The 26426-nt window shown below is 42.3% G+C and overlaps 1 protein-coding gene across 3 annotated transcripts in view; it reads right to left on the bottom strand.

The window, feature by feature from the left end:
- The window catches only part of rbpjb (recombination signal binding protein for immunoglobulin kappa J region b), a 52834-nt gene that overhangs the window by 13425 nt on the left and 12983 nt on the right, over positions 1 to 26426 (bottom strand). For all 3 annotated transcript variants that reach the window (XM_034205207.1, XM_034205208.1, XM_034205209.1), the window contains exons 2-3: positions 9956 to 9994; positions 1734 to 1829 (exon numbers count right to left, since the gene is read on the bottom strand). In XM_034205207.1, coding sequence (XP_034061098.1) covers positions 1734 to 1829; positions 9956 to 9994 — 135 coding nt within the window. The remainder of the gene's footprint in view (positions 1 to 1733; positions 1830 to 9955; positions 9995 to 26426) is intronic.

Genomic DNA, 26426 nt, shown 5'->3' with positions numbered 1-26426 from the left:
ACTGGAAAGCGACCTGTTTCGCAACACCGCTGTCTGTCTCCGTGGGTGTTAGTCTACTTTCACCTCCTATAAAAAGCGCAGACAGAAAGAGGGAGACGGCATATTTGCATTTTTGTTGCACCCACTTTCTTAGACTCCCTTGTTTCTGTACATGCACAAGTCATCAGAGGTGTGCAGAACATGAACATCATGGTGTTTCTGCGAGCCAAAGGATGTTGAAACAGACAAATTTAACCCCTGCATCGTCACGTCTTTGAGCAACACATAATCCGGCAATATTGATACCAAACTTGAACAAATGAGTGCGACAGGAGTGTTTGAATTCTGACATTTGCCTTGCTTTAACTAGACAGCTAGGATTTATCTGAGGAATCTGAGTCTGGATCTCTTTCCCCCGATGTTGCTCCAACTCTCTCAGGTGTCTTAGATTTGGCCCGCAAACAGCTGATTTGCCCCAGAGATAGGCCTGATGAGATCGCAAGCAGTGCTGCATCGCGGCCAAGAAAACAGGCGGAGGACAGAGGGCTGAAGAGAGTTGCATAATGAGCGAGAAAGAAAGAGTGGGGGGGAAGGGAAAAGCTATAAAAGGTTTGAGAGTGAGAGGTAAAAAGGTGAGCGCAGAGTTACAGGAAGAGGATGAGGAAGATGAGTTAAAGAGAGACAAAACTGAAGCATGGAAATTACAACAAAAAAGAGCAACAGGTCCTTGAACCTTACACCTAAATGCCACTGGTACACCCCCCGGAGCCTTTTATCTATTCCATATGCCCCTGCGTCCCTTCCTTCCGCCTTCACCTGAACGTGGCCTCACACCGGAGGTCGCCTCTCGTTTCCTCCTCTGACCTCTCGCAGGTCAGAAAGGTTGAGGTACCCACGATGCACCGAGGCCAGCAGGAATGTGTGCTTTTCATTCACTCCATTAGCCCGATTCCCCTCGAGTGGCATACGCTACCTCTCCATAAATCCCTCGCAACAAAAAGGGGGCCAAGTTTGTGTTGCGTGACATGTCACTAATAACTCCCTTTTAGCCGATTGCAATCAGCGCACTCAGCGATAGGTCAGGGTGTATAAAGGTTTTTTAAACACCATGTTGACACATCGACACATGTGGCTTTTTACTCGTTATTTGGAGCGCACAACAACAAGGAATCCAAATTAGAGTAAGGGCTACATTTGTTAATAAAAAACGGTATTTTTCACCTTAAAAGGAATTGTTTGACATTTTGGCTGTATCTTGACATTAAGACTGGAAACAGCCACCCAGCTCCCAAGTACACTTCAGTTGTTTCAAAGATTCATCAAACAAGACATAACGTGTCAATACGCGAGCTTTGAAGGTGCTGGTAGGCGTGATTTAGTTGCCTATTATTGCCAAGAAACTGTCTGCCAGCAATAGCTTTAGATTTATCGAACAGACGTGAAAGTGTTATCGATCTTCTTATCTAACTTTCAGCAAGAAAGCGAATCTGCATATTTAACAAAAAAAGGATTACTCGGGAGACGGGAACAAATAAATCAGCTAAATAATATGAAGTTAATAGTACACCAGAGAGGGAGCTACAGAGATTGCAAATAATGACGAAATCGGGGGAATTTTCCATCTATGAATCCGTTTCATTTTCAAAAACCTGCACGGCTTTATTTAATTTTTTCATATCCAACAACTTCTTATGATGATTACCATGCCTGTGGAAACCTTGATATAAGAAAAACTGCTGTCGTATTTCACTCACCTTTTCTCATTGCCATAGGATTTCTGTGCAACTTTTGCGTGCAGGATCATGACAGTTTGGTCACCTCGCTCCTTCAGGTAATTCCTCATCGCTTCTCTGCAAGAGGAAAGGGGAAGACAGGGGGGGGGGAAGAGGGAGGAATGTTCATTAAAAGCCAATTTTTTGATCCAGCAGATGAGATGAAGCGATATTGGACGTGTTGAAACTGAAAACTGAAGCAGAGAGATGCCTCAGGGGTCGATGTTTGGGTCACTGTATTTCGTCAAGCGGGTTTTGTACGCTTAAGTGTAGACATAAAAAAAAAAAAAGAGTGTGAAGTATGGAATGAGAACATACAGAGACACACATGCATTACACTCGCTCTGACCTCTGGAAAGCCTTCAGAGACTGCACAGCCTGCTCGCCAAAAAAAAGCTATGTTCTCCCCCAGCTGGGTCCGTTTGAGTTGAAGAGGGGGGAGGCTGTAACGTTAATGACCGGCTCAGAGGGACAGTGAGGAGCATGGGGGAGAAAAGGGGGGGGACGAGGAGGAAGAAGAGCAGAGGCTTGTGGGGAGGGAGGTAAAGAGCGAAGAAGGAAAAAGAAAAACACCAGAGCTGAAACCCCCCCCCACAAAAAAACAACAGCGCTGAGCTCACCAGCAAAGATTCCTCATCTTGTGTCAAAATGTTGCAAGGGGCCACGCTCAAATTGCTTCTATCAACTCCAAACCCACCCCCACACTTACTTTACACAAACAAGCCTGGAAATTATTTTTTGCATTTGAGAGACCGGTGGAGCTTAAGCTGGCCTGAACAGCAAAGGGTCAAAGATTGGGCTTAGAAGCGCAATTAAGAGGAATCACATTTTTCCATTTTAAAAGGTTATCTCAAGTGTTAAGAGGAACTCTGGATGAGTTTGTTAGGAACTGGTCCCCAATTGCCCCTTACATGAAAGAGGATATGGGTTATAACCTTATATATACAGTCTATGGTTATAACTACGGGCATTCATATAACAGCATAAGTACTCACTAGGTTGTTACTGATTTTTTGTTTTCTCCTCGTCTGTTTTTGTTTTGTGAGTTTTACTATGTTTTTGTTCTAGATGTTTTGGTATTGTATCACCTTGTAACTGCTGAAAAAAAGAGGCATCACACAGACGGACATTAACACACACCGACCCACATGCACAGATGTCAGTGACACCTGACACGCCAGGTTGCTCGCAGGGCTTCCCACTCACACAGCTTTCCACTCTGCCACGCAATACTCGGCCGCACGCTTGGGTTAGACGGGGCCTTTGTTATGAAAAGCAAGGGGCCCCTCACAGTTAGAGTGTGTGTGCGTGTGTGTGCGTGCGTGTGTGTAAGAAAGGGTACGGATGAGGAGGAGGAAGGCTGAGCGGGATTTTGGCTTATCCGTTTTATAATGGACGGGGGAACATTTTACTTCTCGCCTTGCCGGTCATGATACAATTGTTTCTCGAGGTAAAACGAAGCATTTTTAGTCGTCCAGCAACACAAACATACGCTCTGATTATTCTGTGTTATCTACCGATCTCCAGCAACTGAAAATGACGGAGGTACAATCTTAGAATTCCATTTAAACGATTTGATGCAGCCTGATACCATTTACACACCACATGGAGAACATTACTTTCTTTTCCTAAATCGAGCCCAAGTGCACATGACTGGAGCTTTTCAAAAGTTTGATTAAAAGATATCCAACTTACTTACACATTGAGCTTCACCTTCTCTGATGTTTACATTAAATGACATAGCCTTCCTCGGGGGCTGAAATGAACGATGCATTCACTAGTCTCATACTCAGATGGAGAAAATAGTCCAACTCTGCTGATGTCAGGCCTGCAGGGCACATGTCACTGGACACCTCTGCTGATACCTATGACCTGCAAGACTTGCAGGAAGGGTGACATCACAGATACAACAACACAAACAGATTGTGGCTGAATGGTATGCCGCTTAACCATTAGGGCACCTTGACACAGTTCCAGATTATAAATCATAGTTTTGAGAGATTCTGTCAAACAAAACAATAAGTAACTTTTTGATATAGGGAGGTAAAGTGTATTTCTCAGTGTTTACTTGCAATAAATCATTCTACTTGCACTCGATAAGCGCAGAGCTCCGCCAAGGCCGACCGTGCATCAACATGCTCCTAGGATTATCAAATGATCAGGATGGGAAGTTGCTCGTCTGCCTTCAGTGGGTTCATAAGCTTACGGTCATATTGGGGAACAACAGGGACACTATAAAGAATGGGCTCTATTTATCTTGTTCGGGAACAATAATTCTGACTAGAGATGTCCCCGATCACGTGATCGGCTCCGATCCCCGATCACGTGATTTTCAAAAGATCGGAATCGGGAGAAAAAAAATCGGGGATCTGGATTTTTTTTATAAAAATATTTGTATTATTTTATTTAATGTTACAAAACTAAAATGACCATGTTCACGTCTTAAAGTCATCCTGAGGACTTAGTTTTGGTTTAAAATGACACATCATGTATGTGTTGCTTCTTTTGGGCTTGTTTTCAGACCTGGTTATTTCTCTCAAATCTGGCAACAGAGTGGGCGCAGTGTCTGATAGTAGCATTAAGCTAGCGAGAGGCTTCGTTCAGCTGGTGACTCGGGACAGAGAAAATGTCAGCAGTTTGGAAGTATTATAAAATTGAAAGCGAAGGCAGTGTAACAGCCAGATGCAATGTTTGCAAGGCGGAGGTTCCGCGTGGTGGAAAGAACAGAGCTACGTTCAACACGACCAATCTAATACGCCACCTGAGAAACAAACACCAACAACAACACGACGAGTCCACAGCGGCCACTCGGGTAACGGCACTGAAACAACCGACACTTTCAGAGACTTTGAAAAGGAAAGAGAAACTGCCCCAGAAAAAAACAACAGCCAAGACAGCTGAATTCATCTCGTTCGATGACCAGCCGTTATCTGTTACCTTTTCTCTTAATGCATTGCATAAAGATCGGGAAAAATCGGCAGATTGTCAAAATCAAATGATCGGAAGCAAAAAAAGGTGATCGGGACATCCCTAATTCTGACAACACCTGAGTGATTTGGATCCTCTCCAAAACATGCTATTCTTCAGCCCAGAATACACCCGCCTAACAAGTTTGTGCTGACGGCTAAACAACAACAGTTTGGCTGCGGTACTTAATCCAGACAATAGCGAAAGATGAATCAATATTGAAATTCAAATTCGGCTTTATATGCAAACAATCCTGCTATAACTAAACTGCCTCGCTCCAATTGGAACCGTGTTGTCCAATTCCACCAAAAAGCTAAAAGTTTAATCAGCCCACAAACCTCTGGCTCTTTAATCAATGTCATCTTATATTTGGGAGAGTAAATATTCAAATACATTGCCGCATAGTTATGGTTTGACACCAGAAGTTAATGTTGGGGATGTTTGTTGCGACAGCCCTGACTTGTGGTTAACACGGTTTCACTGCTCACCAAACCGTTCCAGACCGCTACGGCTAAATTCCCCCCGTCAAGACAGAAATGCTTCAATAAAAGATTAGCTATCAATCACAGTGGCTCCTCGTGTATTGTCATCTGTTATGCCTCGCTTTCCATTTCACAGCTACCCCTAAATAACCTCCATATAGATAGCAAAGATGCCCCGCATGTGGCAACACTCAGATGAAACTGAATATCCTGGGATAGAATAAATAACATAAACCCATCTTTACAAACTAGTGTTGTGTAGCCAGGCATTGTTCAAACCCACAGCATTTAAGATGCAATTCTAGTGGGGGAGCCAAGGTTTACAAACATATCAAATATGCCAAAATGTGTATAAAATGATGCACTGAAAATATTTCCATCTGATATAAAGTTGCAAAAATCAAGGCTTTGAATATGACATGTCATACAAATGGAGAAGTGGGGAAATTCGGGGTGGAATAAAGACTTGAGATCAAAAGCATCCGCACAAGTAGGGGAAAACACTAGTAGATAGTAGTCGAAATGACAGTATAACAATTCAAAGTATTTAAACTATGTAGACATGGATTGCCCTTTTAATAACAAGCACTTCTAGGAACATTACGTAACCACATATTTTAAACTCCATTAATAGCTATGCCTCGGTAGTAACTAGCTAGTCAAAAGTTATTAAGGAAAGTGCTACAAAAGAGAATGGAAAAGGGAAATGGTTTCGACAAAAGATATTTATAAAAAAGATTTGAAGAAGGGACAGTAAGAAAGCAAGATGGAGGTGTCTTTCCAAGGGGAAGGAGAAGTGAGAGACAGTGACCAGCTCAACTTCCTACGAAAGAGTAGCGTGCAGACACATAATGACTACAACCCGCAGTACAGTGTGTACAAAAGGAACATCCAAAACATTCAATACAAAACCAACAAGAGGGAGATGAAGACAAGAGGGAGTGCAAACTGGGAAATCAATGCTCCATTTCATCAGATTTCATCAGACAGGAAGTTAGGGTACTGGGCATTTCAATACTAACTGAAGCACATTCATATGCTGCATGAAAAGTAGCACAAGTGATGACAAAGCAGCCGTGCATCTAAGCAACCAAAAACAAACATCTGCAGCCGATGCAACCCAGGCAGATTTGTCGTGTAGACGGTTGCTGTTTACCTGCCCGTTACAATCAACTAACACGTTATTTAGGTCACATGCATCATGCAGGTAAAACAAGCGAGAGGAGCTGAACAAACAACACGGGGGCCAACAACCACCAAAATGTGCTCAAGAGAAAAAGAGGTGGAAGGAAGGTATACATTTAAAAAAAGGAAATGCGGCCAAAGTGAGACAAATGACAGCACTACAGGGGGGTGTGTGTGTGTGTGTGTGTGTGTGTGTGTGTGTGTGTGTGTGTGTGTGTGTGTGTGTGTGTGTGTGTGTGTGTGACGAGGGGCTAGGTTAAGCTAGGCTAGCAGAGCAGACGGGCATCTGTCCCGTACATCTGCCACAGCGTCTACAGCAGAGTGGTCCTGTCACAAGACCCCCGGTGAACGAACACGCACATGGGGGGGCATACTAATACACACGCACTGTGTGAAATATCTGAATTAAGATGATGTAATTAGCGTGCGCCCTTGCGAATCACCAAAGGTAGGTTACACACATCCGTAGTTTCAGGCTTGGGTTGAGAAACATTAACACTCCTTTTTGAATCGTCTCTCCCATTTGTGAGTCTGGGAGCGTAGTGACCTACAGACAAGTGCTTTTTCAACGTCTGATGTGTGACCTCCAGAAGGCCCTGGTGAGCCTCTAAAATAGTGACAGGAAGTAGTTTGCTAAAACGACAAGATCTAGAAAAAACTTGAGCAAGAAACAAGGAAACAGTTTAACAGCCTCCAGCATCAACAAGGGGAAAACTAATGTTTATTGTTTGTGTACGAGGAGCGCCGAATGGAAAAGGGAAATTATTATTACAGGAGGAAACATTTTAAAGAGTGCGACTGCAGACCAAACAACAGCCTGGGACAAATTAGCGATCGTCGGGGTTTGATTTTAGAGTGAATTGTGTTCTTTTTGACATAGAAGAGGATGAATAACGCCGTCTTTTTTCTTCTATTGAGCGTTTCCATGTGAGGCGATGGATTCTGCAGAGCTGTTGTTTGGGAGAATAAGCCCTTGAAGGGGCGGCTCCCCCTCACAGAGGAGGCAGCTTATCCAGCCTGTACGCTCATGTGTTGTGTCTGTTTGTGTGTGTGTATCTGTCTGAATCCAAGACGTGCGGCTGTGTGTGTGTGTGTGTGTGTGTGTGTGTGTGTGTGTGCGCGTGTGTGTTCCAGTGCGTGTGTCATGTATTGTATTTCCAGTCGAGTAGCCTTCCTAAAAAGCCCCTGCAGGACGGGGCTGTATTTTAGCTGTCTGTGCGGCTGCCTGAGAGAAAATAAGTGGTGACACGAGGAGCCAGAGACAAACACGAAGAAAGCGACACATGTTGTGTTTTAAAGCTTTAGGCCGCTGGGTAAAGAGTGTTTTGTGTCAGTCATATTTCTGGCCATCCAAACCATCACACAGACGGAGGGGCCGATGCAAGCCAGCGCACTGGCAGCACATGAATGAAGAGGGGGGACACATCAAAAGGTGCTGGGGCCCTTTTTCCCCAAACCCATGCTCGGCTGTTCCAGGCCATACGCAACCCTTCAATTTCCCCGCTGAGTGCCACTCGCAACACACACACACACACACACACACACACACACACACACACAACACACACACCACACACACACACACACACACACACACACACACACACACACACACACACACACACACACACACACACACACACACACACACACACACACACACACACATCACCACACACACACACACACACACACACACACACACTACACGACACACCACACATCAACACACACACACACACACACACACACACACACACCCACACACACACACACAACACACACACACACACACACACACACACACACACACACACACACACACACACACACATCACACACACACACACACACACACACACACACACACACACACAGAGAGAGAGAGAAGCACGCCACAACATCCATCAACGTTATGTTTTTCGAGCAAATGCAGCCTCAAAATGGACTTGGAGCAAAACATAAGAGAAGCCACAATAATCAAAAACTTGCTGTGCTGCTACACTGAAGGCCAAAGTACAGAGCGCACGATTTAAATGCAAGTCTCAGAAAAGATTATATTATATATATAAATATATAAATTATTGTTCTCTGGCTTATTTACTGAGGTATTTAAAACACACGCCAAATTAAAAGCACGTCTTAGAGTGAAAACGCGGAGAGGAGAGTGAACGGCGAGTTAGCGGCAGACAGGGAGAGACAAATAATTACACATGGCGCTCTCCAAGAGGAACGTGGACAGTGAGAACAGAGCTTTGAACCCTGAGTGGACTCATTCATGTTCCTCCTGCCACTGGCATCACAGAACCAGTGTGTCTCATTTGTTCAGAGACCGTGGCGCTCATTAAAAGTGCCAAAACGCCACTATGAGACAAAACACTAAGTGTTTGACCAAACATTCCCTCTCAAGTCAGAACTGAGCTCACACAAAATAAGCAGTCTCAGAGCCCGATATGATCAGTCCACCAGGATCAAAATTGAAACTAAATATCGTTCCAGGCTAACCAATGAGCACCTGCATATATCTGTATAGCTCAATGTTAATTGACAATAAATAGTTGTTTTTGAATTGTACTTTCTTTATTTGATTGGCAGTCAGTTGTTAATTACATGCAGACGTTGATAAAGCTACAGCTACTTCAATATATACATCACACTAATTCATAAAGCAACTTAGACCTTTTGATGTTCCGGACCTTTGCATGGGGACATTTTCTCTAACTGGACCTCGTTGAATTTGAGTTGAAGACCCCTGATCTAGTGTGGTCTATAGGTTATTGTGCATGTAAATGGTCTGCAAAGGCTCAAATACCAAAGTTCCCTCCATAAAGAGTTGCTCTCAATTGTAATGTAATTGTTTACTTCCATTACATAGTGACATCACTGTGTGACACTCGCGCTACAATTGGCCAAAGCTCTAACACATTGTACTCGATAGGCTAAGGGGCGGGAGATCTCTAAGCGGCTGACCGATCACAACAGAGCCGGCCAGCTAACCAATCAGAGCAGACTGGGCTCTGGTTTTCAGACAGAGGGTGAACAAAAGTAGTACGAGACCTTTTTGAACATTGTCAACTTGTCACAGTAGAGCCACTAAATTCTAATATCAACCCGAAAATGAGCAGACTAGGGCCCCTTTAATCTGTAGACCTATACATGTTGCTTTGGTAAGCAGCCGTTCTTATGGAAACAACATGAAGCCAATGGACACTATATTTATTCTGTGCTCATTACAGATGCAGTTCTAACTTAGTCCTCATCACCCCCAGACATGAGCTCATCAGTGCAACACTGACTGGTAAGCAAACAGGGGTTATTTTCCCCGATAAGGGCATATGTTTTATTATCAGAAGTTATTCAGATTTAATGGTAATTGTACCCCTTAGCAGGTTTATGTCGTTTCTTTTACATCCCTTACATGTACTGCTTTTAAGGGTTTTTATGAATCTAAGAGAATTCATGTTAGAGTGTGGAAGAAGTGTTGTTCCGGATTTAGTGCAAACACACATGTTTACAGTCAACATACAAATACTACGACAACAAAGGGTGTTAAGGGAACAATGTTTTTACCTTGTTAGGCGCAGTGGCTGAGGGCGCTCCCCGAACTTCCTGCAAAGACACAAAGAGAGAAGAAACATGAGTGTGCTGGTTATCAACCACAAACACGCACACAGAGTAAACACAGCATTACCCAATGGTGCACACACACATACACACTTGTCGCTGTGGCCTTGTCAGTGCTCGAATAAAAAGACGTGTCTGCAGGCAGGCAGGTTAAAGCAGGTGTTCAGACGGTGAGAAAACTCCTGCCACTGGCACGTTAAAACAGGTTGAGCATCAACTCGGAAAGCTCCTCGTGTTTCATGTGCAAAAGTGGAATAACCCGCAATTTCTCGCGGTCTATGAAACCGTACGATAAAGGCGTGGGAGACTGAGATAAAACAACACGTATCTTGGTTATTGAGGTTTTTATAACCTTCAGCTTTAGAAGTCTATGGATGATAAAGACCTCATTTTTGACCATAAGGTGATAATAAATCCAATAGAAAATACAACAAACCGATAACAGCGCCAGCTTTCAGGCTTTATGTGCTGCTGATCTGAATTGTAAAAATGCATCCGACTTGATCATTTCCCGCCGCCGCTTCCAGTTCAATGTTTTCAGATTTCACTTGGTCTGAGGCAACCAGCAGCATTTTGAGAAGTAGACACCTTCGGGGAGCACAAATATTTCAGTATTCTATGTACGACATACTGCTTTAAAAACGGGCAGTGGGTGGGACAAATCTCTCTTTTTACACGGCGAGTGGTTGATTTACATTTGAATGCAAATACACAGCAACGGGTGCCAAAATATACAAATTGAATACAATTATTAAAAGTGGCGAAACCAGAGCGGGGTTGTTGAACTCGACACTGAATGTATCTCGAAAATGAGACGAAAAACACCTCTTCCATTATTTCTGAAAGCATTGTATAATGTGAGAAACAGATTTGGTCGAATATTAATATATAAAATACTGCCCGGAACAATTGTGCTGTTTTCTAAATGATTCTGTCCATGGTGTACAGCTTGGACATGACATACAGGAAACTGACCATCTTTCCGCTTATTGAAATCCACCTGTTTGACCGTCAAAGTGTTTGTAATACCCAGACAAAGAAAAACAAAGAGCGGATTTATGTCATGTCAATTCAAAAGTATGAGAATGACACGCACATAAAAGCCCTTTTTGAGTCTTCAACTCTCAATTCTGGATCTTCATGACATTACCGTCAAGAAGTCATTCATTTCCACTCTAATGACAGCACCACTAACCTTCACTCACTATAAAGACTGTTCCTTCAAGTGCAGTCGACCTTGCCGATGCATCAGACTTACAACAGGCCGAATTTTTTTTTTGCCGTGATTGAGTCATAGCAAAAATTCTTAGTCATAGATTGCATGTAGCAAGGAAACCGCTGCCAACATCACATTTAGAGACAAAGGGCCGTGAACTTGCAAAAAAAAAAGGACAGCTGAGTTCTCGTCAACTTGTGACTCGTTCAACCTGTTTCAAGAGTAGGGTCTTAAAAACACAGGAAACGCAAGGACTTGTTTTTCTTTAAAAATGTCTCATAATTGATTCGTCGACAGGGTTCATCTCGTGGAAATACAGTATCTAGACCAGGGGTGGGGAACCTTTTTCCTCTCAAGGGCCATTTCAATGTTTTCAACATCCTCCGAGGGCCGTACAAATTATTGACCTCTGCTTAAAAATACTAAAATCACAGCCCATTAATTTCACCTTTCTTTCATGCTGTGCAAAGAACAAGCAACCTCTTAATCCAGATATCTTACCATGACTCACGCATGCACGTGCACGGTGTGGCATGACCACCAAAACAGAAAGATATAGACACAAGATGTGTGCAAATGTATTTAGACTCCTGTGAACATGATTTAAGTGGGGGGGGGGCCTAACCTCCTCTAGGGGGGTCCGGGGGCATGCTCCCCCGGGAAGATTTGTTTTTAAATGTTGAAGTTAAAAGCATCAATCTGGTGCACTTTGAGAGCAACATTAGGAGATCTATGGAAACATCTCTCAACACCCAGATGAAACAGAACTGGAAGCAGATTTTCTTTTTCTTTATGGATATTTGACAAATCACTCTCCTTTCAAACTGTATTCTTGTTTATTAATAACAACTTTTTTTTACTGTCATATAGTATTTTATACCTGTTTACTTTATTCTCTTATTTGTTTTATAACTATAATGATCATATGAAGATGTGCCTTTACCTCACTGGTTGTAGAAAAAGCTTCTTATATTCGTTAGCATAGCTAGCTAACCAGATGCTAATAACAACAAAGTTATTGACTGTATGATCAGTATGACGGATGAACGGATCGCCACTGGGCTTTCATCTAAAACACAGCCACGCAGAAACTGCGGCATGTGTACGGCTCCTTATGGCTACTGCAATTTTTGGAAGTGCCGGAGCGGCGTTCTGGTGCTCTCCGTCAGAACTACACCCCTGTCAGACGAGACATGTACCACGTGATGACACGTTAGGCTTGTGTTGTGTTCAAGGACCCTGACCTTGGCCAGGAAAAACAGGCACTCACTTGTTTAATTATTTTGCGGTCTAGATTTCTTTTTTTTGGCATGTGTTTATAAATTACCTCGAGGGCCACACCAAATGGTCTCGCGGGCCGTATACGGCCCGGGGGCCGGAGGTTCCCCACCCCTGATCTAGATCATTCAGCTTTTTAAAACTGCTGCTTTTAACTTCGGTTCACTTTCTCATCATAAAGGGTTCAAACCTCTACACACACTTGACTATTTGGTCATTCATCAACAAGGTCAGTTTGCTTTACTGTAAATTATGAGTCAATTCAGTGAAACCAAAATATGACTATATTCCATTGTTGGTACAAAGTGAAGTAAGTACCAGAAATGCTGCTACGTTTTTTATTTATTAGTGACACACAGACTCGAGAAAAATATGATTAGGGCAGCAATTACAGCAATATCATTTTCATCCCAATGAAATCAATGACAATCATCACATTTAACGAGCCAAAAACAGCCTTTGTTGGCATTTTTCTTTCCCTTTCGATCAATAAATCTTTGCAGCTGTAAATCCTGCCCTGTCAAGCGCTCATTAGAATCCTTCTAGACGTGTATCGCTAGAGCTTGATAAAAACACACTGGGGTGAAGGTCCTCCCCACAGCGATCAATCAGCCTCTCGCTGCAGCAAAAACTAAGTATAGGAGGAGGAGTGCGTTTCACTGCAGATATGTGACCATGCTCGCTCACAGACGACACATTCTTCAGCCCCACTGTCATGTTCCTGAAGTGCACAAAGCTAAGTATTCAACACTGGAAATATTTGCTTTCATGTTACCGACCGGATACATGCAAATGTTTGTATTGTCTTCATTGTAACGGCAATGCACCATCGGAATAGGTTTTCAATCTTTATTAACAAAAACAATCAGCATCCAGACTCTAACCCTACATTTCTAACGCTCCGATACGTACCACCGGCCTATATTACGGCACTATAGAGTGGAGCAGGAATGAGTCCTAAACCCGGCCATGAGTTAGCATTTTAGCACTTCCGTGACACTTTTCTTGAATATAATGTTTTGTTTTTAATTGAGTTGAAGCGTTGATGCCTGTGGTTAATACAAGCTTAAGAATTGTTTTTATTTTACCACATAAAATACATAAGCAAATACTCCACTGGCGACATTTGAATCTACTAAACGTCATGACGCCCTACTTTAGCCGCCTTTAGCTTAGCGATGGTGAGTTGCAAGTCATGCGACCATCATGTGGTTCATTTAAAAATGTACTTTTAATGCTGCTTGCTTTTACAACTATCATAAAAGTGGTTTTAAGATGTGGGGATTATCCTGCTGAACGATAAAGTATCACCGAATATGTTTTTTGCAATAGTCCCAGAATCAAAGGGGAACTCCCATTCCTGTTCGTCGAGGAAGCCCCTGCGATGCCAACTTGTTACCTACGTCATCACTGCACCACTATAACATGCGTATTATAGGAGATGGGTGCCACAAAAAGGGATGTGCAGCACGTGGTGATGACTTTGAAAGAGGTGTGTGTGTGTGTGTGTGTGTGTGTGTGTGTGTGTGTGTGTGTGTGTGTGTGTGTGTGTGTGTGTGTGTGTGTGTGTGTGTGTGTGTGTGTGTGAAACAGACAAAGTGTAAGTGAGTCAGATTTTCTCCTCGTGTAGGATGTGGGAGCCGCTGATAAGTATGTCAATACATTTTACACGACATCGATAAACACGCACTGGGGCTGGTTAGATGTTGTGGCACGCAGGCACTGGGTGCATTTGAAAAAAGACAAACAGGGGGAAGAAAATAGCAGCAAAGAAAAAGCAAAGAGGAGATAAAAGGCAGAGAAACTGAAAGCGTGATTGGTGCAAGAGGCAGAAGGAGGGAGGGGAGGTGGAGTAATGAGAAAGGAGGGCAATCAATAAGGTTCCCACAGTGAAACTAGGATGCCTCAACTGGCTAATGGATTCCAGACGGACCTTCTCCCTCCCTTATACGCTCCCCTTCTAAGCCTCACCCCCCCACCACCCCTCCACTGCACACAGGGAGGAAAGGATACTGCGGGGAAAGATTCAAGGAAAGGAGAAGTGGATGGTGTGTTGTCGAGAGGGACACACAGAAAACATTCAGGTCACTCGCGATTTTTAAACGATTATTTAAAAAAAAAGATCAAACGAAAATCCATTAAGATCTAAATGTATTTTTACGTTTATCAACGTCCCTAATCTCAACCAGGCTCAACTGCTTTATATTGTGGACAGTGACGCGTGTTTCAATGTGAAGACGTGATGTGTAAAAGGTGAAGGAGGTCAGGAGTGTTGCAAGTTCTGTGAAAAACCACTGTTTCGCATCACCTCCACGGCTCTTCGCTTTACTCAAAACACGAAAGAACCAAAAAGCACCGGAAACCACAAAAGGTAGAGTCGCAAAGACACACAAGAAAGACTGTTGCATCTGCAGGTTGGGCTTTGCTCCGTGACAGGGCTTGGCAAAGTTCAACAAAGTACAGATTCTTTCATTACAGTAAAGACCATTGTTCAATATCAAAAATGACTCAAAGTCTGAAAGCTAAAACAAAAAGGCAAGAAACTCCAAACCACCTCTTTGTTGCATTCCTCTGTTATGTTGCATCTATTTTAACGTTTATTTCTATTGCTTTTTAGCACTTCATTCATTCTTTGCAAAAGTGCAACACAAGTAGAAGACTAATAAGTGTGGCTCATCGCTTTTTTGTCTTCTTTGCACATGATGCATGCAACAGTTTGACACCGACACTCAGAGCAGGCCGGAGGTCAATGGAGGAAAAGGAAGCTCGGTAAGGAGGGTTCTCGTCTGATTTGCTCTCCATCTCTTACTCTCCTTCCTTTCTTTCCCTTCCTTCCTCCTGCCAACTATCACTGCTTCCATGGGAGAGAAACACTGCAACCAAGCTGGCAACAGGATATGATTCACTGCGATGAGATTTAAACAGCAAAAGGGAATTCAAACATTTAAAAAAAGTTCACATTAAGTTTCATTTATCAGTTTCAATAGGCGGGGTGAAAGACTCTCCAGAGGAACGAAACTACGCACATTCTGTATTAAAGAAGAACCATTTTTATAGGGGCTTTTCTTTTTTAAAGTGCCTCTAAAAATAAACAACCATAATATAAAACAACTGGAAACTCTAGTTCAGATGCTTATGATGTGAAATGTAGCCATTTAACCAAAAACAATATGAGGAAGCAGAAAAGCTCATTAGGGGCTTTTAACAAAACCTCCAACACACATTGAGGGTTTGTTTGAGTGTAACCCACTCAAGCATCCACACTGTCCCTTCCCCATTCCCCTGAATATTTGTCAACAAGGACCTTCTTTTTTTTTTTAATGCATAAGCCCAAATATGACAAGACTAAAGTAAATACATCTATGCCGATATTACTGTCTACAACTAATGCAAGTGGTGCTAACAGCATAAGCATTTTGTTCAAGTAACAAGAACCTTCTTTAGCATGTATCTACATGTTTTAATAGGGCAGCACAATTCAACTAAATCTTATTGAAAACTGCAAAGCAAGATATGGCAATATTCAAATTGCAGGAATGTTTGAAACTGGCAAATGATGTGTAAATATTATTTTTGAATTACAGATATTTGTGCTGCATAGATGTCCCAGGCTACAAATCGCATGCTACGGAATTATTAAAATATCTTTGTCTGGTACGGATCCTAATAATAAAAATACACATGATCATTCTAAATGAATATATCAATAGTTAGGAGAATTCACCAAAAAGTATAAATTCCTCCAATAACTCAAAAATAGTCGCAATTTGTCTCTTTTTTTTGTGCAGCCTTATTCTTGAGTCCCTCAGCCTTTGGAGACTTGTAAGCTGCTAAACTAATACTTCTCTTATCCATATAACGAGTTGTTTCAATATAGGCTATATCCTATGAGGAACCTGATTGGCCCATTGAGCGGTTGCTAGCGCTCCCTGGCATGGTTGCTAACGGTGAGTGTGCGGAGGCCAGTGAACAGGGAGCTGCCGGGACAGACAGTTGCTCATGTACAGTAGAAGAGCAGCGAGGAAGAGGATGTCCGGGCTCGGGGCTTTCACTGGGAAGTGAGAGTGAGGTCACTGTTGGCGGACAGAGGGGCTGTTGTGATGTGTGTCAGTCCAAAATAACAGCACCTGGGGCTCTAGCTGTTGTTTTATGGAGACGACGAACATTTCAGAAGATTAAATGCCATTTGTTATTTTCAGCTTCTCGATTGTGACACTTTGATACTTTTGTTTGTCATATAACAGTTTACTAAACTGGATTTTGAAATGCAGGTCTAACGAAACTCACATTAAAGTACATCTCACTGACTTTTCTGACATTTTAAAAGACAAAACCATTGAGTAGCAGAGAAACTAAATGACAAATTAATCGGTAATGATAGCTAATGTTTGTTCGCAGCCTTTCGTATGAAATTGGCTGCTTTAAAAAAAGAAAAGAACAATTGAAAAAGTCCTTTAAAAAGGAATGGTATGCTCATGACACTCATTTCTAAATAATTATCATCCGATAAAACAGACCAGTCTCTGCCAGTCTTTCTTTTCTTTTGTTTTTTTTAATCCGATGACATTATCAGTGATTTTAAACTGATTAATTACCTAAATAACATCAACACTGTGGGCGGCGCCATTTTACCGGACGTGACGTAAACCATGCGTTTGGTTTGGAGGACACGTTGATGTTCATGTTATTTACTGTAGTTACTCTCTTCAAATATGCCTCATTGTATCGCGAAACATTGCCACAATTCTGATAGGAACAATCCACGGAATGCTCGGTTCCATCTGTTGCCAAAAGGTAAGCGTAGGAAGTACGTTCGGAGGCAGTGGCTAGCGAAATGTGGCCGGCCCGAACCGAAAGATCCACAGGCGCATGTATGCAGCGAACATTTCAAGTTTCCGGACGACTACTATGAGTATGATAAAACATAACATGGGATTTATTGAACAACCATTACTTAATGGAGATGCAGTACCATCGGTCTTTCTGGTGTCATCACCGACCAGGACACCAGTTCGGCCAGTTGAGAAATCGCCCTCTGCAAGTGTGAAGCGACGGAGGACCAGAAGTAGTGCTCGGAGTAAGAATAAGGTATGTTATGGCGCATTTCCATTGCAGCGGGTAGCCCCGTTTAAACGTCCTTTATCGTCCAGGCCAGGCCAGTTTTTGGTGGCCTTTCCATATAGCGTAGTACCGGCTAGCGGGTAATTTTCCCCAGTTTTTCCGGCCCCATAAAATCGTGGTTCTAGGGCCAGGGACAACTAGGCTGAGTATGCTAAACTAGAGAGGGAATCGCTAGCAAGGGTGGTACTACATGCATACATATCTAGTAATCAAAATCATTGTATCTACTAAGTAGTACTAAGTAGGCTCGAACCTGTATGGCTGAATTCCCCCATCCAATCTCTTCATATTGCTCAAAACTTCTTCCTCGGCTGAAGAGTCCGAACTCAAATACTCCATGTTTTCGTGTGTTTACAAAGTGAACGCATGGATGACGTCACGACCATCACGTGACTACTGAAAATGGGCAAAATGGCAGCGCCCTGACGGAATATACAGGTTTTGATAAAAAAGAGCTATAAAATCATTATTTACCGGGGAATATCGCTGATTTCTTCAGGGTATGGTTTAAACATAATGTTTCACTAAATACTGAAGTTTTGATTAATTATCTAATGAGTGGAGCATTCCTTTAAAAGCTTTTCTGTATCACTAACTCCTTCATTCATTTCTAGTTAAAGGGGACCTATCAGGCAAAATGCACTTTTGTACGTCTTGTATACATGAATATGTGTCCCCGGTGTGTCAGGGAACTCACCAAGTGTCCGAAAACACAACCCTCTCTCTTTTCCTCCGTACCCACATCTCTAAAAACGGGGCTGCAACGGAGCTGATTATTATTTGAATTTTTCTGACGTCAGAAAAGGGGTGCTCCGCCTATATGGGCAACTCTCCACCTCAGGGGAATGAGAGACCGCTCGAAAGCGCTGGAGACGCTGTAGTACATATGCCAGGCCTGTGAGTGGCGCTGTAGTCTAACACAAAAGCAGAATCAGCTCTTGCAAAAACAGGGCTGGAAAAGAGCAAATGCTAAAATGCATGATCCGTTTGATATTTTGAAAAAAATACTTCACAGACATGTTTTATATAGGTATGGCCCTACAATATATGTTTCAAATATAGCATGATAGGTCCACTTTAAGAAGCGATTTCGCCCCTATAAATTAACCAATACGTTTAATCGTGGTAAGTGCAGTCTTATATACATATTTGTTTTTGTATTCGGGATTGTGGGAAACGGTATTTCGGTCTGTACACACAAACTGAAAGATTGACAATTAAGTTGACTTTGACTTCTGATTCCACACTTCCATGTTTTATCTTTAAAATGTGTTGTGATCCCTCAAAACAAAGACTTAACGTCACTAGGCAGTTCTGGTAAAGAAAAGATGATTAAACTGTAACGGTCTGTCGTTTATTTTCCGTAAAATGTTATGAACTGGTTGGCAGAAGCACCGTGCTCGACTGACAGAATGAGGTACCGCAAAAAGACCGTACGCTATTGGTTAAAAGTAGAACGTGAAAGTAACACACACTTCTTTTATCACCCTGAACGAACACATTAATCCGAGACAGTGACGGGAGCATACTTCATTTCGTAAAAAAATAAAAAGTTACCGCCTGATATTTCCATTCTGATGCAACTTGGTCAGCTTTTGTCGTGATGGATTACGTCCGTGAACTAAATTGTTCTCCATGCTGTTTGGAACAGAACTGTAGTCTGAGAGCCATGGGAAAATTGATAAAAGCTCCAACCTCCTGCCAAGGAAAATATTCTGAAGGGAATATATCATGCTTGTAATGTTGTTAGAGCATTCAAATGTTTAAAAAGATGCATGCAATAGGGGGGAAAGATGAGCTGAACTGCAACAGTGTAGAGACCTTTTGTATATATTGACACTGAATTACTTTTAAACTCAATTATTTTCCTAGATATGTTCTACAAATGTGGCTTATTTAGAGTAAACACAGATTAGGGCTCCGCAATTTGGATAAATAATATAATGAATTGCAATTGTTGTGTGATTTGCAATATTACAGGGGATGAAACGGTCACATTATCATTCAAAACAATTCGGTAGAATACCAGGACTCCTCTGCAGCTCTAAAAAAATGTGTATATAATATAAGGCTTACTTCGATTTTAATAATTGCATTGCGATTTAGATCCATTTGAAATAAAGTGTGCAGCCTTCGCACAGATGTCCACAGGTTCGCAGAGACTGATATCAAAGGTTTATATCCAGAGCAGATCATGCTTTTTGTGGTAGCTTATTTCAACCCAACACCTCTTAACCAACAGCAGATAGGACCTGAAGACACAGAGTGAAACCCCCCCCCCAGGCCTCCTTCACAGAACACACACAGCCGCAAACACTCCAGTCATATAGTGAGCATGAGGAGAACATATCTGTCAAATCTGAAACCAGAGCAGGGAGTAAGACGCCGATAAGAAGTAAACTACAATAAAGAAGGCAGTTCTTGCAATGAAAAAGGGGAGTGGGGCTTTTTCTTCAATTTATCAGAATTTAATAAACATTCTCCTCTACAAAACCACATTTTAAAGACTTCATATCTTTATTTAATCTAAAGAGTTTGGCCAGTGGTTTCGTGCGTTAGCAGTGTCCAGCACAATGACAGTTACTGTGCAGATCAAATGTTCATATCACAAGGAAACGTATCTTTATAGCAGCTCAATATTTTAAAAACAAGTACTTTGTTCACCTTACACAGGACTTTGTTGACCTGCACAACAACCCCGTCTGAGAGACAATCCTCAGCACCATATTCAAACTAGCTGACAGCAGCTTGTTTCAATCATAAAGGTTTAAAATGTATATATATGTATTGCAACCGCACCCTAGCTTACATTTGTTTACTGTTAAATGACTAAGAAACGCACAGGTATGCATGTGCTGAGAAATGACAAGACTCTGAAGATATTTCCCAGTCCAATATTTACCCAAATCGCACCCGTACAAACTTAAACTATAACCTATGTTCGAGAAAAGGCAGAACTACAGTCACAGGAATAAGTCCCTATTCATGCACATAATCATATAACAGCTGAAAGCATTACATTTTGATGAAATATGTGTATAACACGCTGAAATAATAGCTGCCGCCTACAACATTTGGCACATTTCATTCCCCCAAGCTACGTTATCCAATTACAGCGAGCTCTAATTCAAAACTATTAAGTTAATACGCTTAAATTAAAGAACGTGTAACTGGGTGACTCCTGAAAGCCTGTAATTGATACGAGAATAAGTAATTAACACTAAATTGAGCTCCTACTTGTTCTTTCAGTGCTGAACCCTCTTCCTGTTAAACCATGCAGGTTCAGTGCAACGCAAACACACGGTGATAGTAGAATGAGATTAACCTCTGCATGGAGAGTTTCTCCTCGCTCTCTGACAGGTAGTATGACATATGAGATATTGGTGACAGGGAGGGATGGCAGTTGCTATGAATAGACCATCGACCACCCGCTTCCCCCCCATACAAACACACAAACACACGTCAACACATGCACACGCAACGGGGGGCTGATTGAGAGTGTGTGAAGCCGGAGTGTGTGTTCGCAGTGTTTGACAGCTGTGACTGACAGTGCACGCAGTGGTGGGGAAAAAAACACACCAACACCCGGAGGCTCAGAAGAGACCGAAATACACACCCATACAGTTGTTGCTCTGGCATGTATTTGATACACGTCTAATAAATCAAACCGGAGCAGAGTTACGTTTTCTGTGCCTCCAAAAGTTAAAGGGGCCTTGTTATCAATCATCTTTATTTAAAGAGACTCTTGGTCACGTTCAGGTTCATATTTTGTCCCTCTATTGTGACATGTTGACATGCTTTAATGTCCACAAAGATATTTACTGTCCTCATACTACCTGTGCTGCAGCATCTCTTTTCACCCTCTGTCTGAAACCAGAGTGATTGCTCAACCACTTAGAGATTTCCCGCCACTTAGCCCATCATGTGCAATGTGTTGGAGCCCTAGCCAATAGAAGCGTGAGTGTTACATTGTGATGTCACTATGTTCAGGAAGTAAACAAAGGACTACAAATGAGGCGTTGCAGGCAGGGCGGAGAGTCTGGGAGAGAAACTTCGGTACAACATTTAAAAGCATAAAAACCCATATAAACAAACTAGAGAAAAGGGAAAACCCCAAAAAGCAGAATAGGGCCCCTTTAAAAAAAAAAAAAGCCCTCATTACAGTATCTGAGTTGTAGGCTAGATAAAGCTACATTATGAAGCCATGTAGTGCAGAACTGTTTACACCAGATATAAACGTGTTTATATATTCAATGATGCAGAGTGATAACCGAATAGCTAGCTTTGCAAGAACATTCAAATCTGAGGATTCAAAAGTGTGACCTCCATGTATACTTTACCCTCAACACAAACGGAAAGTACCGGAAGCTAAAGAAATAATCAATCACATTACTGAGCATAAATCTCTCAACTCAAGTCCCCATAGAGACGACACTACACGCGATACAAAGCTCTCCTCTTCATGGGAACTGGGAGGCTTCACAGAAAACAATTTCATCCTTCACAGGAGTTGGAGCACTGTAACAACAATGACGTTTAGGCGTAGACCTACCGGAGGGAGAGTTGACAAGAAGTTATTTTATCAGTTGGGGGGGGGGGGGGGGGGGGGGGTTTAATGTAGTAAACCCCCGGGAACTTCAGGTGGTCATTTGTAGGTCAATAAGACCACAGACATGACGTTTAAAGGAAGGTTTAATCTGAAGAACGCTCTTATTCAAACGGATGTGTGGTGACTGGGCATGTTCTGTGTTTCTCAAGAACATGGGACTTGCTTACAGACTTTTGCTAAATGCTCTATAATAACAGGTTGCACAATATGCAAGAGAGATTAAAGGAAATGATGTTCAGAGTGTTGACAAAAGTATGTGTCTCACAGTTTTGACATGGATCAAACAGTTGGTTTATTCCCTTTAGAGTAATACCAAAACAGATGATTTTCCCTTGCTAGTTCAAAATGCAACTGACGCTGTGAAAATGATAGTATTCCACACCTTTAGCTGAGCGCATTTATGTTTGGTCTACAATTCAAATAGACAAACGCACACAGATCTGTCTTTTGTAGAGCGAGTGCCTCCCAGGGGATACACACACACAAGGGCAGACACCAGACGCCATCATTCATACACTCAAGGTCAAGGGGTCAGGGTGTGACCTCTGAGGCCAACTGGCAGTGCGTGCATGTGGATGTGGCCTGAAACACATTATACCACCAAACACACCTTAAAAAGAGATGATTTTAGTCTTTAACTGCTGCATGTGACTTACGGGAAATAAAAACGGGGCATGTTTTGGGCTCAAACTCAAGCAAATGTGGTATCAGAGTGACCTGCTGATCCATTTATTTACTTTTAATTAATAATTGACTTTTTCAAAGGGTGTGAGATGCTAAGCAGACGCACAAGGCTCCATCTGCCCACTCTGTCAATAGGAAGCACATGTTAGGATTCAGATAAGGGTCGACAACATATAGGCTAACCTACCACTTTATGACAACATTTATATATATCTTTTTAAATAATAATAATGTTATCTTTCTGCAAGTAATCCCAGTGTTTCCCATACATTGATTTATTTGTGGCGGGCCGCCACAATTAAATATCGTCCGCCACAAATGGATCTCATAAAAAAAAATATATATTATTATCTTTTTTTTTTTTTTTTTGGTGTTCTAATCTAACGGATAATGAGGTGGGCTGATGATCGGAAGGTTGCGAGTTCAAATCCTGCCTGGAACACCACTACTAGTGTGTCCTTGAGTAAGGCACTTAGCCCTCGGTTACTCCAGGGAGAAATCCCTGTAATTGGTCATTGTAAGTCGCTTTGGAATAAGGCGTCTGCTAAATGCCTAAATTGTAAATTATATTTCTGGGAGAATAAACCCCACAGATCCTCAACTCCGGTGTGTCTCACTCATTAACAACGCAACACAGAGCAACAACAACGTTGTCTACAGTAGCCATGAACTCGCATGTTTTATCTTATTTGAGGGGGGGTGGATGCGTGGACCACCCGAATAGGTTAAGGGGCCTTTGGCTTTTCTTGCCGGTGGGGGGTGCGGTGCCGCCACAAATATAATCAAATTCTGTGGGAAACACTGAATCCTATTAAGTCCTACTATCCTATAGTGTTATGTTTAGTTATGGTTACACTCTCTCTCCACCTCCCTACGGTGTAAATTGCCAAAAACTAAGAGACAGTTACAAATTATAAATTTGACTGAGAGCAATGTTAAATGTTGTTAAAATATGGTAAAAAATATGAATATTGTAAATGGATTTCACATGTTGATTGTGTAGTAAAAATCTAAGATTGTGCAAGCTATAATTTGGAAATGACAGAAAGTGAAAAATATACAGTATTGGTGTTAAAACAACTTTAGGGGTTTTCATTACAAGAAAGTCACATACATATGATATAGATGCTTTTCTTACATTTAAATCGTATATAAAGCAGGTATGTTTGGGGTTTGGGGACTGTAAGCCTCGATCTGCATATAATGAAACCGTTTTTCACACATCTGTGACACTTGCACACCGGGGCGAGTCCTCTGCGCTCTGACACAGGCCCTTGTGTGAACACGAGACCATACCATATCTGACTACACACATACACGTCACACTCTACACACACACAGCTCCAGGACAGTGCACACAAACAGCAGTGTGAGGGAGAGGGGAGGGATGGGAAGAGGGATTAGGCCTATAAAAAGGTGTCTGGTTTCCCTGCCTGAGGGCTGATAGCAGATATCACAACTCCTCGGAGTGGCTGAACAGCTCATTATCAACAGCGCGCTCGCTCGCAGCTCAACTGGCCTCCAGAGCCATGGGGCGGCTCAGTGACACCCAAAATATGAACTCTGCCCTAGCTGAAACCTGCACTTGTATACACAGAGATACTAGAATCATTCCGGTGGCAAATTCATTCACTGCACTTTAGAGCAAAGGTGCAGTGATGACGTATTTTCTTGGCCGACCATTGCAAGGGCTTCAAAGCAAATCGGATTTTTGGAGATTACAGAAAGTAAGATTTGTGGCAAACACGTTAATGATATACTTGAAGGGTTAGTTCAGCAGGATAATCCCCACATATTGAATCCACCTCTATAAGAGTTGAAGTAAAACCATAAGTATGAAGCTAAATGAATGCCAACATAATTTTCGTATGACATCGCGTCACCACTGCTAAGCTAAAGGCGGCTAATGCTTGGCGTGAAGACGTTTTGTAGTCTTATTTAGCAACACCTGTTAGCAAACTCCTTTTTCAAAAGGCACGTAAAAGACATACAACAATGTGAACTTCTCGTGTGTTAACCACTGACCTTATTTCAGCAATATCATCAAAAACACAAACTACTATTGACTTCGAGAGGAGGGAAATGGGTAGCACTAAAATGCTAACTCGTTTCAGGGTTCAGGACTCATGCACCACTAACATCAGTGGTTGTATCAACCAAAACAAAAAGCTAAAACAAAGCTTAAAAATATATTTCTAAATAAAAGCACGTCTCTGCAACTGCATGGATTATCTTTTTCAGAAACAAAGACCTATGGTAGTTTAGCAAGTGGGGCATTCATCCAGTCGTGTCCAGAAGGCATTCAGAGAGGAAACTGACAAGCACCTATTGTGCAGCCGACACTGACACCTGTCAATGGGCTTATTGATATTCGCCAGACACAAGTAAACACACCAGTAAAGCAAAATTATAGGCTTGAAATGCCAGGCAAAACTGTTATGGAGCTTAGAAGAGAACCAACTCATGCCTGCAAGCTCCATTTGGTGAAGCTCTGCCAAAAATGTGCACTATTTTGAAAGACAAGAACGAGCCGAGGTTGAGACAGTGTGCTTCTTGTTGCACTCACCTGTCTATGACGTGTTCTTAAAGCTTTCAAGACAAGACAGAGAAGAAATAGGTGGAAATAACATGCCTCACCAAGTAGGAGAAGGTGTTTGCGTGGCGGGGACTAAGTGAAAGAAATTAGGAAATTCGAGCCCGCTGGCTGCCTATTGAAAAATACCTGCATACTGATGTCAGTCTTTCATAGCTATAACACACACGGAGCATAAACATCAGCCTTTTCCTTTAACACATACTTACTTCCTCGGCCACACCGTGCCATGCTGTGTGTGGCCCGCGGCGAGGGTATTACGCACACAATCTTTCAAGCACATATTTAATCATTGAGGAAAAACTGTCGGCGGCCAAGTCTGGGCGCTGAACTTATCCTAAGTCAACCCTGGAGAAGTGTTTCAAAGAGAGGGCGGGGACAAAGAGGAAGACGTAAAGAGGGGAAGGGGCAGAAAGTGTATTAGACGAGACGAGACGTGGCTCGAGTCGGGGGCTCGCTGAGCGCCTGGCACCCGGCCTGGCATGTGCCAATGTGCGTGCCAGCAATCGCAGCAGCAGCAGGCTAGCAGTGGTGAGGGCAGAGTCACTTCAGATACTCTCACAAGCACGCCTGTTAGCTCACTTTCTAAAGAGCATCCCCACAACTAGGAAAGGAAAGCAGAGGTTAAGGAAGCAGAGGAGACAGGAGACAGAATGGATCAGGTGGAATTTCTTACTGAATTGACATTTTAGGGCTTCAAAAAGGTGTGTGATTTTGAGAGACATCATTTATATAGTAAGAAATAAGTAAAGGAAGCCTCTTTTGGATGACAATAATTACAGTGTTCTTAAAGCACAAGTATACTTATGATGTGAAAGCCAATTCAAAGTTACAGGGCATGATTGTGGCTATATGACAAATGATTATTACGTTATCAGTGGCAAATCCATGATATACATGTGTCAAAGACGCCTGT

This window comes from Gymnodraco acuticeps, unplaced genomic scaffold, assembly GCF_902827175.1.
Source record: "Gymnodraco acuticeps unplaced genomic scaffold, fGymAcu1.1, whole genome shotgun sequence".
NCBI lineage: Eukaryota > Metazoa > Chordata > Actinopteri > Perciformes > Bathydraconidae > Gymnodraco > Gymnodraco acuticeps.
Note: the sequence above shows the minus strand (reverse complement) of the source record. Positions and strands in the feature narration are given on the sequence as shown.